The sequence below is a fragment of the Sander lucioperca genome, chromosome 19 (genome assembly GCF_008315115.2).
Source record: "Sander lucioperca isolate FBNREF2018 chromosome 19, SLUC_FBN_1.2, whole genome shotgun sequence".
In the NCBI taxonomy this organism is placed as follows: Eukaryota; Metazoa; Chordata; class Actinopteri; order Perciformes; family Percidae; genus Sander; species Sander lucioperca.
The window spans coordinates 18,572,671-18,588,534 of NC_050191.1; the positions used below are offsets into that span (position 1 = coordinate 18,572,671).

The following is a 15,864-nucleotide window of genomic DNA, read 5'->3' on the forward strand; positions in this document are numbered from 1 at the left end:
TGAGCCAGCCCTCTTACCTAAACAGATAACACCAGCATCTTCACCGTGCCCGCAGTTATTTACTCCAAAACCAGGATGCGTACAATGTGTGAGAGCAGACTCTTCGCCTCTACAATCCACATTATCCAGCCATATTGGGCCAGTGCCTCTACCAAAGTGGGCACTTACAGGAGCAGAAATGGCATGACCGCAGCCAAGCTGTCTACATACCACATCAGCATTGGTCATTCCCCACTCATCATCACACACAGTTCCCCACTGGCCTTTATAGAAGATCTCCACTCTACCAGAGCATTGACCTGAGCCGCCGACTGCCCGTATCTGTGCTGCATATGAAAACAGAAATGAAGTGAGTCCAAATGGGACAGTCCTGGAGACACGTATTTACATAGAATTGTAGTGTATATGTTATTGTAATTGCATTTGCATGTACTAATACACATATTTTCATTTTAAAACAATACATTTTATATTGTATTTTGAAAGTACTCTTTGTCCCACCATCATATCAGTTGTAATTTAAACAGTTAAAGGGAAACAATGTTGGAGTGACAGAAAAATAATTATGTGGAATATGACTTATGTCACCTTTGTCATGCAGGTGAAACATTAAACCAATAGTTAGACATTCAGAATTTTGAAATATGCTAATTTGCTTTTGTGCTGAGCATTAGTCACATTAACATAACTAGAGCCAGCTGCTGGTTAGCTTAGCTTAGCTTAGCATAAAAACTGGAAACAGGAAACCTGCTAACCTCACCCTGTCTGAAGCTAACAAAACTGACTAGCACCTCTAAAGCTAACTAATTAGCACTTTATATCTGGTTGTAATTCATTTAGGGTAGCTGTTTCACATTTTTCCCAGTTTTTATGCTAAGCCAGAGAATGTCTAATAAGGGGAGAACTTCCACTCTCGGGAAACTTCCGGCTTCTGAACTGGTTGCAGTTCCACTCTGGTTCCATATGACGGCGTTCACGGGCGAGTGCAGAATGATTGGAGGTCTATGGAGCTATACCCCTCAAAATCCACTTTTCTCAGGATATAATTTTTTGTCTAGTAATTTGAATGTTGCATTTGAAAGGGGAGGCTAAGAAAATACACACTGCTGGGTGTTAGATTTTTTTTAAAGTCACTTTTTTGTTCTAAAAATCCTTTTAAAATGTCAATGATGTCATACATATCGTACGGCCAGAGATACTGCTTTACGGCAAGCTCTGAGTCACTTCTTTTTTTCTCTCGAGGCATCGACAACACAGCTATCAGGTTAGGCTCTCCCTGTCAATACACACGCTAGAAAGACGTTTGCTAATGTTTTAAAGACCATGCCGAAATATTCACTATGACATTCTGGTTCCACTTTAGATGCCATCAAGCGGGATCTCTGGTCGTAATCAGTCTTTCACTGACCAATCAGCATTCATTAGCAGAATGCTAGCGTGTTATGGGCAACAACGACTCAACCTGTAAGAAATCGAAAGGACATAAGTACTCGTTCATTCAACTTTCGACCTATAATCCATGTTGAACTTGCAAAAACTACAATCAGGCGAAAGAAACAAATTTAGCCGTCTAGCTTCATAGACTCCCATTCATTTTGCACTCGGTCACCCCCAGTGAAACTCTGGTGGAACTGCAACCAAATTCGGTACAGTGGGGCTGAATAGGGAGTGAACAGGCTCTCCGTAGACAGGCTCTGGCTAAGCTTAGCCAACCAGCTTTTGGCTCCAGCTACTTATTTACCTCACAGAAGTAAGAGTGGTATCAATCTTTACATCTAACTCTTGACAACAAAGCAAATTAGTGTATTTCCTAAAATGTCAAACTATTTCTTTAGAATGATTGCACTTTATTGAAGAAGTATGTGTAATTATTTTCCATTCCACTGTTTTTACTTGTGTAAACAGTATACATTTGTGAAACAAATGCTGGTGATGTCATATTTGTCCAACTGCATGAGAGAATTTTGAACACATAAATTAAAAGCTATTACCTGCACATAGAGCAGAAGCATCATGTTCGTGCCCACACCTTGCTCCTGTGAAACCTTTGAGTGAGCATTGCTGAAGAGATGTCACATTGTCAAAACATGAATTGCTAGCCTCCACTACTGATCCACTGCCTTGGCCAAAATGGGCAGCGCCAGGAGCGCTCAATGCATTTCCACATTCCAGCTGCTCACACACCACCTCAGCTTTACTCAGGGTCCAGTCTGTGTCACAAACCGTTTGCCACACATTGCCATGACGGACCTCTACTCTGCCAGAGCATTCATCTTTACCATTAGCCAACTGGACCTCCAAACTTCCTGTAAGGTAGAGTAAACTAAAATCATTATATGGTATCAGACACTTTACAGAATTACAGTGGCTATACTAAAGGAGGTTGTAGGCTGTGGTAAACAAGTGGTGTTTCAGGAGTTTCTTTTAAAATGTCCAGGGATGTAGCATTTTGGATATTTGCAGGGAGGGTGTTCCAGAGGGATGGGGCTGCAACACTAAAGGATCTGTCTCCGAAGGTACAGAGTCTGGTGTGGGGAATGGAAAGCAGGCCAGCGTCTGAGGACCGCAGGTTTTGGGGTGGGGTGTATGGATGGAGGAGGTCAGAGAGGTACTGTGGGGCCAGGGCATGGAGGGATTTGTAGGTGAGAAGGAGGGTTTTATATTTGATGAGGGTTAATTGGGAGCCAGTGAAGGTGGATGAGGGTTGGGGTGATGTGCTGCCAGGTCTTGGTGTGGGTGAGGACCCTGGCGGCAGAGTTTTGGACATACTGGAGCCTGTTTAAGGTTTTGCTGGGGAGCCCAGACAGGACTCCATTGCAGTAGTCCAAACAGCAGGTAATGAAAGCATGAATGAGGGTTTCTATATAACATAAGAACCTGTGACGTGCTGATAAAACACTAATCAGTAGAAAGACAAGTTACCTGCATCAGTTATATTAAATTATTCAAGCATAGCTTTAATACAGCCTTAATAGGCAGAGTGACACAATCTATTTTTTTCTTTCATATGATGGATTGAGGGATTTAAACTGTAGTCATGAAGTTAATGGGGACACTGAATGTCACACTGAGAGCAATGAAAAAACTGTGTTCAGCTTTAAAGCTCATTCTTGATCTTTGACCAGTGGCAGAAGTTACGCCCCCCAGCATTTACAAGCCCCTATTATTACATGACCGAAATTCCATACGTAGGTATTTAATAACGACTAAACCATCTTCAAGACAACTCTACTGTTTCTGTGAAGGAAGACCAGAAAATGTGGTTGAAACACCAAGTAAGTGTGAACTTTTCTGTCAAGTCATGTGGGAATGAGATTGAAAGTGACAATATATAGAAACAAGTTTTGTAAAACTAAGCGAAAAAAAGCCATACATGAAATTGACATAGTTATGGGAGTGATACAACTGAACAACAAACAATACTGTATTATCTTTTGTCATTTTTGTATGCTTTTTCTTACCTGTGCAGATAACACCAGCAACTGAGGTGTTGTTGCAAGTTTTGTCTCTAAATGGTCTTTGTGGGCACTGACTCAGTGTTGACTCCAATCCATTGCATTCAATTTGATCAATCCAGGTCTGTCCTGTGCCATGGCCATAATCAGCCACAGTGGTAATTTTATGAGCCCTCCCGCAGTCCAGCTGTCTGCACACCACATTTGCATCATTCACATCCCAGGATTCACCACACACATTCCCCCATTGGCCTTTGTCGTAGAACTCCACTCTTCCAGCACATTGACTGGGCCCATCAGACAACTTCACATTACCTGGAAATGACAGTTGTTATATGAATTTACAGTCCAACTTAGGTGTTTGTTTTTATTTGTGTACTTTTTTCACTTTTTTTTTTTTTTACTTTTGTCAAAGTTGTAATTACCTAAAAGAAGAAATTGAAGTTTTAATTATTTTTCTGCCGTGATAGCGCCCGCTACATAAGTGTTCCAACTGAAACCCCAGATCCGGGGGCCACCAACATTGTTAGTTGTTGCTGGGTCCCATCTGTGGTTTGAGCACTCTTTGTATTATTCCGTGACTATGTTAGTTACTCCATGATTTAAATGACGAGGTAACATATGGAGTAATGAGGTTGCGGGACTATTACTGGACTCATTGCATTGACTTTTGACAGTCTGGTCATTTGTCATATTGTCACCATACGCATGGGCCGCTGCGCATTGGCAGACTCATTGCAGCTGTGTTAGTTCGCTAGCACATGAGAGCGTGTGAGGGAAATTCAAATTTCAATTCAACTTCAAGTCTTACCTGAACATTCAACAGATGCCTCTTCAAAGCGATCGTGCCCGGTCCTGACATATTCTCTCAGTGTGCACAGTGTGAGAGAGCTCTCTCTACCGCTACAACTGATCGTATACCCTCTTGGATTTCTGCCCTGACCATATGATCCTGAGAACTTGACAGGATCTCCACAATTCATCTCTCTGCACACCACTGCAGCTTCATTCATTCCCCAGTTAAGATTATATGCTGCTGACCATTGGCCACCATGGTAGAACTCCACCCTGCCTGAGCACTGCTCAGTCCCATTGATCAGTCTAATGTTAGCTGGAGAGCAAAAGAAGAGAGAATCAGCCATTAGTTAGTTGGGGTTTGGACACGTTAGAATAAGAATAGCTGGTTAATTCAAATTGTACGTTATATTCTGATTGATATTGTAGCCGAAACAACTATGATATTACTATTGACAATAATCAGCAAAATATTAATTTGAGGCATTAGGGGCGACGCATAAATGTAAGCATAAAAACACTGTGTAAAATAAAGTAAATAACATGCTAACAATAACCGAGATGATACCTGAGCACACCACACCGGCATCTTCCGCATGACCACAGTTATTTTCTCCGAGGGTGGGATGTCGGCAGTGCATAAGAGACGTCTCATTACCGATACAGCCTACATCATCCAGCCAGATGTCTCCTTGGCCTTGACCAAAGAAGGAACTGGATTTGGCTGTCTTAGCTGTTCCACAGTCCATGGCTCTGCACACCACCTGAGCATCTTTAATGTCCCAATCGTCATCACACACCGTTCCCCACTGGCCGTCATGCTGAACCTCCACTCTACCAGAACATCTGTCAGTGCCATTGACAAGCCTTAGTGGTGGATTACCTGAGGACAGATCCACTCATGTTAAAAGTAATGACAAGCTAAAGTCAAATTATGAAATAGTATGCTTCATCTAGACTGTCAAATGTATTCAGTTTTGTAGATACTTATTTATCACAATCAGGCCATTTAAGTAAGTAAGAAGAAGATTTAATGCATATAGATAGGCCAATCTTGTTTTTAATGACCACATGTCCTTTGCTATTCTAGTTGAACTGTGCTACAGTACGGTATATTCCTATCTTTTGTGTCTTACCTCCACATGACAGAGAAACACCTTCACATCTCCCTGTCAATTCTTGAAGTGTGCATTGGGAGATAGACGTCACATTGCCAGAGCATCTACTGGTATAGGCTCGCAGTCCACCGTCACCAAAATTTAAGCTTTCTTGAGGTGGTTTTGGAGGGCCACAATTGAGTTCCTTACACACCACTGCAGCATCTTTATTGCCCCAGTTATTACAAATTTTCCCCCATTGGCCATTGTGGAAGATCTCCAGTCTGCCAGAGCAGCGGTCAGTCCCATTGAACAATCTGACTGAATCTGGAAAGCAGTTAAGAAGGTATTGTATTTAAAATGTTCAAGAAAAATGTTAATATTTCAGCAATGGTATAAATATGATTGGTGGCAAGTAGAACAACACTGCTTCTAAATATGTGATAATGCACCAAAGACAACTATAAAAAGAGGAACAGCAAAAACATGATTGCGCCAGGCTGCAGAGGATTTTCTAATTTAGTCATTTTCTAGTAGAAATTTGGAAGTATTGTTTATGAAAATTCCAAATCAGTATACATACAGGAGTTTAAAAAAGAGAAAGATAAGTGTGGTATTTTTAGCTCTTGTTTTTCTGAAGTACAAAGTCATACTTTTGTTTGTTTCATGTTTGTATTTTTATATTGCTCTGGCACTCGGAATTGGGGTGTCATCAGGATTTTGAAGCTGATTTCATTCATGTAATGTACTTACACATAGTAAAGCATGTGTTACCTGAGCATACAACACCAGCATCTTCATTGTGGTCACAGTCGTTTTCTCCAAAGCCTCTGTGAGGGCAGTCAGCAAGAGCCTTCTCATGACCAGTACACTCAACATCGTCCAACCAAACCCGATCCTGACCTCTGCCGAAAAACGCCTTGTAATGGACCGAGAGAGCACTCCCACAGTTCATCTCTCGACATACGACATCTGCTTCCGGCATCCCCCATCTGTCATCACAAACCGTTCCCCACTGTCCATCGTTGTAGATTTCAACTCGGCCAGAGCACCGACTAGTCCCGTTCATCAGCCGTAGTAGTTTATTGTCTGTCAGATGGAAAAGAAAAAAAAGACAATGGCATGTTTTTTCAGAAGCCATCCAAAAGTAACCACATAACTTTTAACACAAAATTACTGATGTAGTTTGAACACATAGATGACTTACTTGTACAGACAACAGTAGCATCGGCACAGCTTTCCTTGAATTCCTGAAGTCTGCACTGTGAGAGAGAGCTCTCATTCCCAAAGCACTTGGGTTTGACGCCACCCAGGTCATGTGTCTCTCCAAAATATAGCACTTCAGCCTGATCGACAGGAGTGCCACAGTTAATCTCTCGGCACACCACGTCAGCGTCTGCCTTGGTCCAGTTATTACACACTCGTTTCCAGTTGCCATCATGGTGGACTTCCACTCGACCGCTGCATCGATTGCTTCCGTTGACCACTCTCACATATTCTGCAAAATATATAGATCGAAATTGAACTAAAATCAACAAATACACAACAAATGATTGTGTGTAAGTAGAATAGACTGCAAAAAAGAATGGACGGTTTGAAAAGTGAAGACAAACAGGGAGTGCCAGTTTGCTGGGCTCTGTCCAATATTCTTTGCACTTTACAGCAGCTGGTCATGTACTGACCTGTCTGTTGTATTTCTGCTGCAACAGCAACACGTAGCAATCATTTTAAAGCAGACAACACATTGTGATCTGACAATCAGGCCATGCGAGCGGAGAGGAGCAGTGAGAATTTCCGCTCCTCACTCACAGAGCTGTTCTTTCCCTCTGCTCCCCTGCTCAAAGCCGGAGATAAAGCTCCAACATTTTAAAATCCGCTCTGCGCTCCATCCAAAATCCTCCCACGCTCCTCTTACACTCTGCTGACAATACAATCACTAGGTTTTTGATGCAATAATATGATCAGTTGCTAAGATAAATGCTGCGTTAGCTGCTTTTCTCCACAGCTGTATTTCCCAATTTCTCTTGACAGTTCCACATTTCTGGTCTTCATATTAATTGAGCAAGGCACTTGTAATGCAGGGTTTTGTGATTTTTATTTTATGAGCTTACTCTGTGATTAGAGGTTAGTGCCTAATTAATGTTTAAAGAAAAAGTTCAATATTTTGGATAATATGCTTACTTGCTTACAGACGGAAAGTTAGATGAGAAGATTGATATCAATCATATCCAATGAAAATACAGCCAGCAGCCAATTAGCTTAGCTTAGCAGAAACACTGGAAACAGGGATGTGGCTGGCCTGGCTCTGATCAAAGGTGACAAAATCCACTTACCAGCACCAAAGTTTAATAATCTGCATATCTATTTGTGTAAAAATAACAATTCGCCTTTTTATGTTTCCCATGTTCCCAGTCTTTATGCTAAGCTAAGCTAAGCTAAGCTAAGTTGTTGTGGTCTTAATGGACATATATGAGAGTAGTATCAATCTAATCAACTCTGCGAGAAGACCAATTTCCCAAAGACAAATGTCCAACTATTGCTTTAATAAAGGAACAAAGTGTGTAATTTCAGTCGTATCCAACCAGTAATTCACCTTTAAATAAAACACAAGTGGGTGCAAAGCAAACATAACTGAGATAAGAATATACTATAAGAATGAACCCAGTCTTACCTGAACAGACAACCCCCGCATCTTCACTGTGGCCACAGTTATGTTCCCCCATTGGTCTGTGTGAGCACTTGAGGACAGAAGGCTCATGACCAGTACACTGAACATCATCCAACCAGATCCTGTTCTGTCCCTCTCCAAAAAAGGCGCCTTTTTTGGCATCAAGAACTGTCCCACAGTTTAGCTCTCGACACACCACGTCAGCGTTGGCAATGGTCCAGTGATCATCACACACCGTTCCCCAACTATCACTGTGGTAGACCTCAAGTCTACCAGAGCAACGGGAAGGCCCGACCAGCCTAATTTTTTCACATTCTTGAAATGAAAAATGAAAGCACAATAGCTGTAGGTCTTGTCACCAAACTCAATAACAAAAAGTCATTTTTTATTAGATTGGGTTGTAGAAATCTAAAAATCTAATCAATATGCATGTGTTTCTTTTGGCATCAAACATAAATTGAACTTACTAACCTGTAAGCAGTGGTAGACCCAGTAGACCTACAGCAGAAACACATAGTAACATGTTCAGCCCATAGATTTGTCATGAATATTTCAAACAATATTGTACAATGAATGCACAGCATTTAGTGCTGTAATTTATCAAATGTGTTACGTATCAGGATAGCCCCTTGAGATGTAGCATGAAGTTACAAAAAAAACATCCCTCAAAATTGTCCAACATTAACTTTGTCAAATTGATCAAAGAAAGAACATTTGAAAAAACAAAACACTTATCAATAATACAGGAATATTCTTTGGATACAAACAATGAGATTTTCACTTCTGTTCAGAATCAGAAAGAGATTTATTGTCAGGCATGTAGCACTTACTATTGTCTTGGTTGAAGGTGCATACATAAAACAATAATATAAAATAAACTAATAATAAATACAGAAACAAATAACACATACATACATACATACATACATACATACATGCATACATACTACACTATTTAGCATTAATTGGGTTAGTGAATGCATCTTTTTCACGGTTTTGAGAGCATGCAACCAAACTAAATTGTACTTATATGATTTGATTTAAGAAGTCAAAAGGAAGAAGTCGATTTAAAAAAACAGAAACTCACCTATTGACAAATAAAAAACAAAATGTAGTTTTTCAGCAGTAATGAAGATCATATTGTGTCTTCAAAGTAGATCAAATTCTGTCAAGGTACGATAAAAACAAAGTATTGTTAAAAAGTTTGTTACTTTACTGTCTCTATCTGTCTTCGACAAAGTTGATTTTTGGGAGCCATCCAGTTATTTATTTTTTTGATTTTTACAAAAATCTGCGAAGGCTCTTCCCTTTTAAATCCACCAGGCTATTTGAACTCACAATTCAAAATAAAAAGCTCATTCCATCTGAAACATCAAAAGGATAGACGCCTCGTGCAGATCCAGTAATTGTTATGAATAAAAGAGGCTGCCTGGACTTGGACTGCAACCTGGATGCATGTTGATATTTTGATCAATCATTAAAGACAGGGGATTTCATTTTGTTTTACACAACATCTACATTACTATTTGAAAAAGAAATTCATATTCAACAGGGAAACACACCCACGTGTAAAATAATGCTGGTAAGCAGTTGTGCATGAAATCGCTGATTTATGGACAGAACAAATAAACAACTGCAAAAAAATGAAAGGTAAATGAAGATCAAAAGGAGAGTTGTTATGAGCGAATGTCAAGAGGTGACCATCGACTCCCAATGCTAACCCAACCACCGGTTCCCTCCCACCTCTGGTTATCACAGCAGTCCTTTTATGTTGAATTTGTACAAAGCACAGCCAATTCCCTCCCTTTCTTTAAATCCCAATGAAGTGGTAGCCTTAATAAACAGGCCACTTTGCTGTTTATTTGCTGCTTCTGCACAACATCGTAAGATCTTTAAGAAAGCCTCCACAGAACATATGACTTGGCGTGAGTACAAATCTATTAAAGAAATATGTTAAATCAAAACTGACACTAAAGTTCACAATGCTGTTGCAGGAATTTCGTACATTCAATTTGAAAATATGAATGCAATTCCACATTCAGTTCTATTATAAATATGATCTTTGCAGTGGCATTCATATTTCAATTTGAATCTTGGCATTAATTATGCATTTTCAAACATGAAAAAAAAATCATTGTTTACATTTTCAATTGTGTTGTTTTTAATGCATCAAAACTTCATAAGGTCAGTCTTGGTTAATATTATCGCATCTTTTACTCACAATGTGATCCAAGTGCTGGCTTATGCTGCAAAAAAATCCAGGCCACTTCCAAGCCCAATAATATAATAATAAGAAGCCTCCTCTGTTAGTTAAATGCACCAAACATTGAGCTTTAAAATGATTTTTTTGTTGACACAAAATCACTGAAATATAAAATTCATTTTCTTACCTTACAAAATTAGTTGAGGACTTGTTCTGTCACAAACACTTCACTTGACAGAATCAGTTCTTGTCCCACATCTTAACATCCATATGACTCATTGGAACTGGGAATGGCTAACACTTCCTCTTGTGAAATTGTGAGCCTCAGTATTTTTTCGTTTGTTCAGTTCCTGTTATAGAGTGCAAAATACTGCAGTACAGTCTTCTTTCAGAATTATTTTCTATCACTACTGCACCTTTGGAGCAACAATTTATGCTGTGTAGATCCAACTAGCTAGGCTAGGGACAATAGTGATAACCTTTAGGCTAACTCTGGCTCAATTTTAGTTTTTCTGTCAATCAGTAAGCACAGTTCCTGTCAAACTAATAAAATACAATAAATTGCATACACAGCAAGTACATTCAATCTGATGTTATCTGTTATTCGTGGTTATCCCTGTCTGTTTTGTTAATTTCAATGAATGTAGTTGTTTTGTTATTGGGGGCGGGTCTGAAATGTGGTTTTCCCCTCAGCTAATTTTCCTGACATGCTGTTCTTTTGCTTGTTATTCATAATAATATACTGTCCGATTGAGGCTGTGGCTATGGCTACGTGAGATTGCATAACTGACTTGTCTATTCAGCATTTTAGGTTGCCTGGTTCGGCCATCTGTTTGCACGTATAAAGAATTTCCTTAATTTGCTTCCGGTTCAGTTGCACGTTGTCACCATTTCACAAAATAATCACACCTCAAACTTCCTCTTGATGCTGTAGCTTGTCACATTATTTCATGTACACGCATACTTTGCTTTCAGTTGGCAATTTGGGTTTTCTGCATCACAAAAAACAACACCCCACCAGCACTACAAAGGGGCTTCAGATTGATCCTCTCAAGACACAAGGTTGTTCAGGGTGGTTTCAAATATGCAAAGAAAACAACTGTGTGTACTACTTTTGTATTCGTATCCAGGGCTTAAAATGAATGTTTTTTTTCACCAGCCAACACAGCTAGTAGATTTTAAAAGTTACCAGCCAATCCGATTTTCTACTAGCCACGTTTTTTTTCTTAACTAACTTTACTTTAAATTCAGCTCCTCTGGTTTGTTTGGCTCTGGTCCGTTCGTCTTCTCCGTTTCAGCATAGCTCGTGATCAATAACACGCACGGATAGGCACGTAGCCAGCAGTTGTCTGATGCGTCACAACTTGGTGTTCATGGGAAAATGTAGGATTAGTACTACAAGCAGTGTTGCCAGATAAAGATTACGTTTCCAAGCCAAAGACACACAAAACTGCCCAACTGTCTTGGCAGAAAACAGACCAATCTGGAAACACTGACTTGTTGCATCGTTTCTGCAGCCTGCTGATTCAAACAGACGCTTCACTTCATTCAGCACCAGCCAAATTGGCTATAACTTCAAAATTTTAAGTTAATTTTTACCCGCAGTTGGCGGGTTGGCGGGTGTAAATCTGAAGCCCTGGTAGTATCACATGATACTGAGGCAAAATAACTTTTCACATATAACACATATATCACAAATAACATTTCATACAGTGAAGTGTTATTGCGTATAATTCTCAAGACAAACTGCCACAATTAAACACAACAGAGTCACGGACAGAGAGGGTTAACATAAAGTACATTTAGTCGGTCCAACAGGCTTGTTTGTATCCAATATTTCACAACAAAGTCATTACATGATTTCACAATACATGAAGATACAACTCAGCAAAACAGGAATGTCGTTAGTGGCAGAAATACATTGATGTCCCGTCCATGATTAAAAATAAATAAAAATGACATCCTTTCATGTGATGGCCGACATTTAGGGAAGAATGGCTAGCGAAGGTAGCCTACATCTGTTTGTGTGCGTCCTTCATGTGTAAACAAAAAGCAATAAATCAACCACCCACCTGTAATAATTTAATAAGGACGAGAGACTTAAAGAGAAAATGCTTAGTGTTGGTGTTTGGGACAGAGAAATACAGATTGGAGGACAGCACTACAAATTGGCCATGATGTATCAACCTATGATCATTTCATAATCTGTAAAACCCAGGCAGTCTGCTCACATTTCAGCAATTTATTTACTCAAACATTTAGGAAATATATAGAATGAAGGGGAGGCTCAGCAGGGGAAGCTGAGTCAATGTTTCATGTTGTCAACAAATCCCATGAAAAAAAAAAAAAACAACAATGAATTGATCCTACTGATATATCTAATTCCTGTGTGCCATAGAGCTCCATAGTGTTCCAAAAAAACCTGAATGAGCCACAACATTGCACTGGGTGATATGTTCATGCAACACCGTCCTGCTGCTGTAAATACTCAGAGCACCAAATGTGTATTAATCGACATCTTCAAATAAATCTTCAAAAAATTAAACTATATATTTGAAACCTATTTAGAGACTCTGTAAAAAAGAATGGGCTCAGGGCTGAGTGGCACAGACAGGGTAGGGAAGTCAGAATGTATAAAGTTGTTTTCATTGTTGGTTTTTGTCTTATTATTGGATTTGAAGGCAATAAGAAAAAAAGAGAAAATAACAGACACCCTGTCCTTTAAACTAGTTTGGCAGTGGAATAACACAAGAACAAGGTTTGTTTTATTTGATGACCGTGACTACACACTTAACATGAATGCTGGCAATGATATTAGGTATTGTGTCTATCCCTCATATCTTTTAGGATTCATACCATTTGGTCTCATCTGCTTTGTGGTAAACTGCACTGCAGAAACCCACTGAACCCACTGAAATGTGATTTTCCCCTCAGCTAATTTTCCTGACATGTTGTTCTTTTGCTTTTTATTCATAATAATATACTTTTCGATTGAGGCTGTGGCTACGTGATATTGCATAACTGACTTGTCTATTCAGCATTTTTTCTCTCATCTAGCTCTTGGAAAGAAAGCCAATAAGCATTTCCCAAAATGTCGAACTATTCTTTTAATTTCCTCCTGTGTTGCCCTATATCTATACATCTCAGCTCAAGTCTTAACTCATCTCACCTCAAATTAAAGGGAATATGCCTTTATTGGTAATACTGGAGTTTCTATTAAGAGTACTCTGTGATATCTCTCCTCTCGTAATGAACAAATCACAGAGTCCAGGGGCAAAGCCAGCACAGGAGAGATTATAATGTAAAGCACACACATGGTTAGACAGTTTAACACACAGCAGACTGCTGTCACAATGTATGCACATAGTCTCACAGTGTGAATTTTAATTATGATTTGATTGGAATTAAAGTGGTTTTAAGCCAGAGTTAATGGGTTTAGACTGGCTCTAATCCTGGTTTAATGAAGGCCTTGGTGGGCTTCTTGCCTCTTTCATCATCCTGGACTTCAGCCCATCATAATCCAAGTGTGTGTGTGTGTGTGTGTGTGTGTGTGTGTGTGTGTGTGTGTCTGTGTGTGTGTGTGTGTGTGTGTGTGTGTGTGTGTGTGTGTGTGTGTGTGTGGGTGTGGGTGTGTGTGTGTGTGTGTGTGTTAAATAAATACATGGTCTAATAAGGCTGTCTATATGCATTTTTGGAAAGATGGTCTTCAAGCACTTAGGGGATAGCTTGGTCATTCTTGACTTTCCTTCTTAGTCTTGTGTGTGTGCATTTGTCATCGTGCACACTCGAGTGTGTGCTCGCTCCCTCCCTCCTCATCCCTATGTAACTGGAGCCAACCCTCCCCTGTCAAAAATAAAAATCATTTGTCCGCTGCACGAGTGTGTCCATTAAATATGCATGATGGAGGGAGCTGGGGGCCGCTGGGGAAGAAAGCTGATACTCGGCTCTCCGGAAGGGCATCAGAGTACCAAGGTGGACAAATGGCATCTAGAGAGAACGGGATGGAGAGTGAGGGTGAAGTGTTTTTCCTCCAGACAGAGCACTGTTAACATGCTGATGAAACTCAACTTGTGGGGTCTAGTATCAGTGCCTCTGTCTTGCTGACTCTCATGTACACATAAGTCTATTCAAAACCTATAGACTCATACATCTGTGTGAATTTAAGGCAGGCATACAAGAGAAGATGCCCCACTGTGCTTCTTTATTTAATAGTATAGTGTAATCGTGTGAACAAGAGAGTTTTTTCTTTCCCTCATAAAAGTAGCTTGAGAATATAGTATTGCTAATAAATCTATTTTTCTTCTACTGGCTCACCTTTTAGAGGTGTCTTTCTTCCCTACTTTTAAGGCCTTGTCACACCAGAAAGTGACACAGCAAAATTAATCTACTCGTCTTTAAAAAAAGGCGGAGACACGGGGACTATTCACTGCTGGCGAGTCAGGGGCTAGTAGCTGTGCTAGTGCTAGTTCGTCAGCTCAGTCAAACAGTAAGCTTGTTAGCTCAGTCACTATAAGTTCACACAGTTTATTCAAAAGATATATTTGTACCATTGATTCCTGTCTCATTACTGTCTGCAAACCATTCCTGTTTTGGGGAGGTAAAATAAATGGTGCTACAAAGCTAACATGCTACACTAGCTTCCTTAATTTTGACTCTTCTGTGCTTTGCATAAATTTGACTGTCAAAGTTCACCAAAGTGGATTGATATGAAAAATTCATGCAATCAATTTACTTTGCCCCTGCGAGTGAATCACTCACCAAAGCAATTTCATTGAAACTAATTTATTTTGCCACCAAAATAACTAGGTCACTGGTGTGAGTGGGCCTTTGGCGTTTCAAAGAAGCAAAATTATATCTGATGACGCTGCAAGTTGACTTTTTGAATAGAATCTTGTCAAAACTAAGACTATGGCAGGCTGATGCTCTGAACTGCAGAACTGAAAAAGCCAATGAGTTTTGAGCAAGGCACAATTAAAGAAACTTGACAATAGTGAGGAAAATCAAGGTAATTTCTGATGTATACTCTTCAGTGTTTGAGTTGATGCCCTCTGTGCTGTTTTCTATCGCCTACACTCTACAGTAACACATCAATTATCCACACAGGTATTGGATCACTTCATTTGCACATGAAATGAGGCAGCATGTGTAAACATTTGTTGCATTCTAATAATTGCCTTATATAATTGGTTAGTAGTTACTGTAAAATGTGTAATTGTGTGATTTTGTTACCACTTACAGTATAAGAGAGTCATGTTATATTTTTGAGAGTCATGTTATATTTTTTAGTTTCGACCACTAAAATCTTATATTAATGGGATGCCATTTTTTCGGGTGTATTCAGGCCCAAATTGGCAAATCGGGAGCACCGTGGGTCGGTCTGTTTTTTTGGTCGCGAGGGCCGGTGGTGTTCAGTCACGGTACTGGGTTAAAATCATAGTTGAAATATATAATGGATGCTGTCCCTAGGGTGCCTGCACTCGTAGCCCACACTTTTTATATATTTCTTTCTTGCAGCCCACCGTTCTTTAGGGCTAGGCTACATTCTTGCACTACAGAGCGAAAGTCACCGGACAACACCAGTTTCTGAACATAGCCATATTGAGAAATAGAGAGAGAGTTTTGTGGAGCTGATAGTCTTAATTAGCT

The 15,864-nt window shown here is 39.8% G+C and overlaps 1 protein-coding gene across 3 annotated transcripts in view; it reads right to left on the reverse strand.

Moving 5' to 3' along the window:
- Nucleotides 1-10,584, reverse strand: part of LOC116065961 (deleted in malignant brain tumors 1 protein-like) — a 13,060-nt gene extending 2,476 nt beyond the window's left edge. Inside the window, exons 1-12 of one of the 3 annotated variants that reach the window (XM_031321648.2) lie at nt 10,406-10,584; nt 9,103-9,180; nt 8,487-8,513; nt 8,019-8,330; nt 6,555-6,845; nt 6,122-6,436; nt 5,387-5,674; nt 4,819-5,133; nt 4,267-4,566; nt 3,462-3,770; nt 1,992-2,306; nt 18-326 (exon numbers count right to left, since the gene is read on the reverse strand). In XM_031321648.2, the coding sequence (XP_031177508.2) occupies nt 18-326; nt 1,992-2,306; nt 3,462-3,770; nt 4,267-4,566; nt 4,819-5,133; nt 5,387-5,674; nt 6,122-6,436; nt 6,555-6,845; nt 8,019-8,330; nt 8,487-8,513; nt 9,103-9,154 (2,833 nt within the window). In that variant the 5' untranslated portion in view covers nt 9,155-9,180; nt 10,406-10,584. Of the gene's footprint in view, nt 1-17; nt 327-1,991; nt 2,307-3,461; nt 3,771-4,266; nt 4,567-4,818; nt 5,134-5,386; nt 5,675-6,121; nt 6,437-6,554; nt 6,846-8,018; nt 8,331-8,486; nt 8,514-9,102; nt 9,181-9,322; nt 9,463-10,405 lie in introns of those variants that run through there. The other 2 variants (XM_031321647.2, XM_031321646.2) reach the window with 2 other exon arrangements.
- Nucleotides 10,585-15,864: the final 5,280 nt, after the last annotated feature.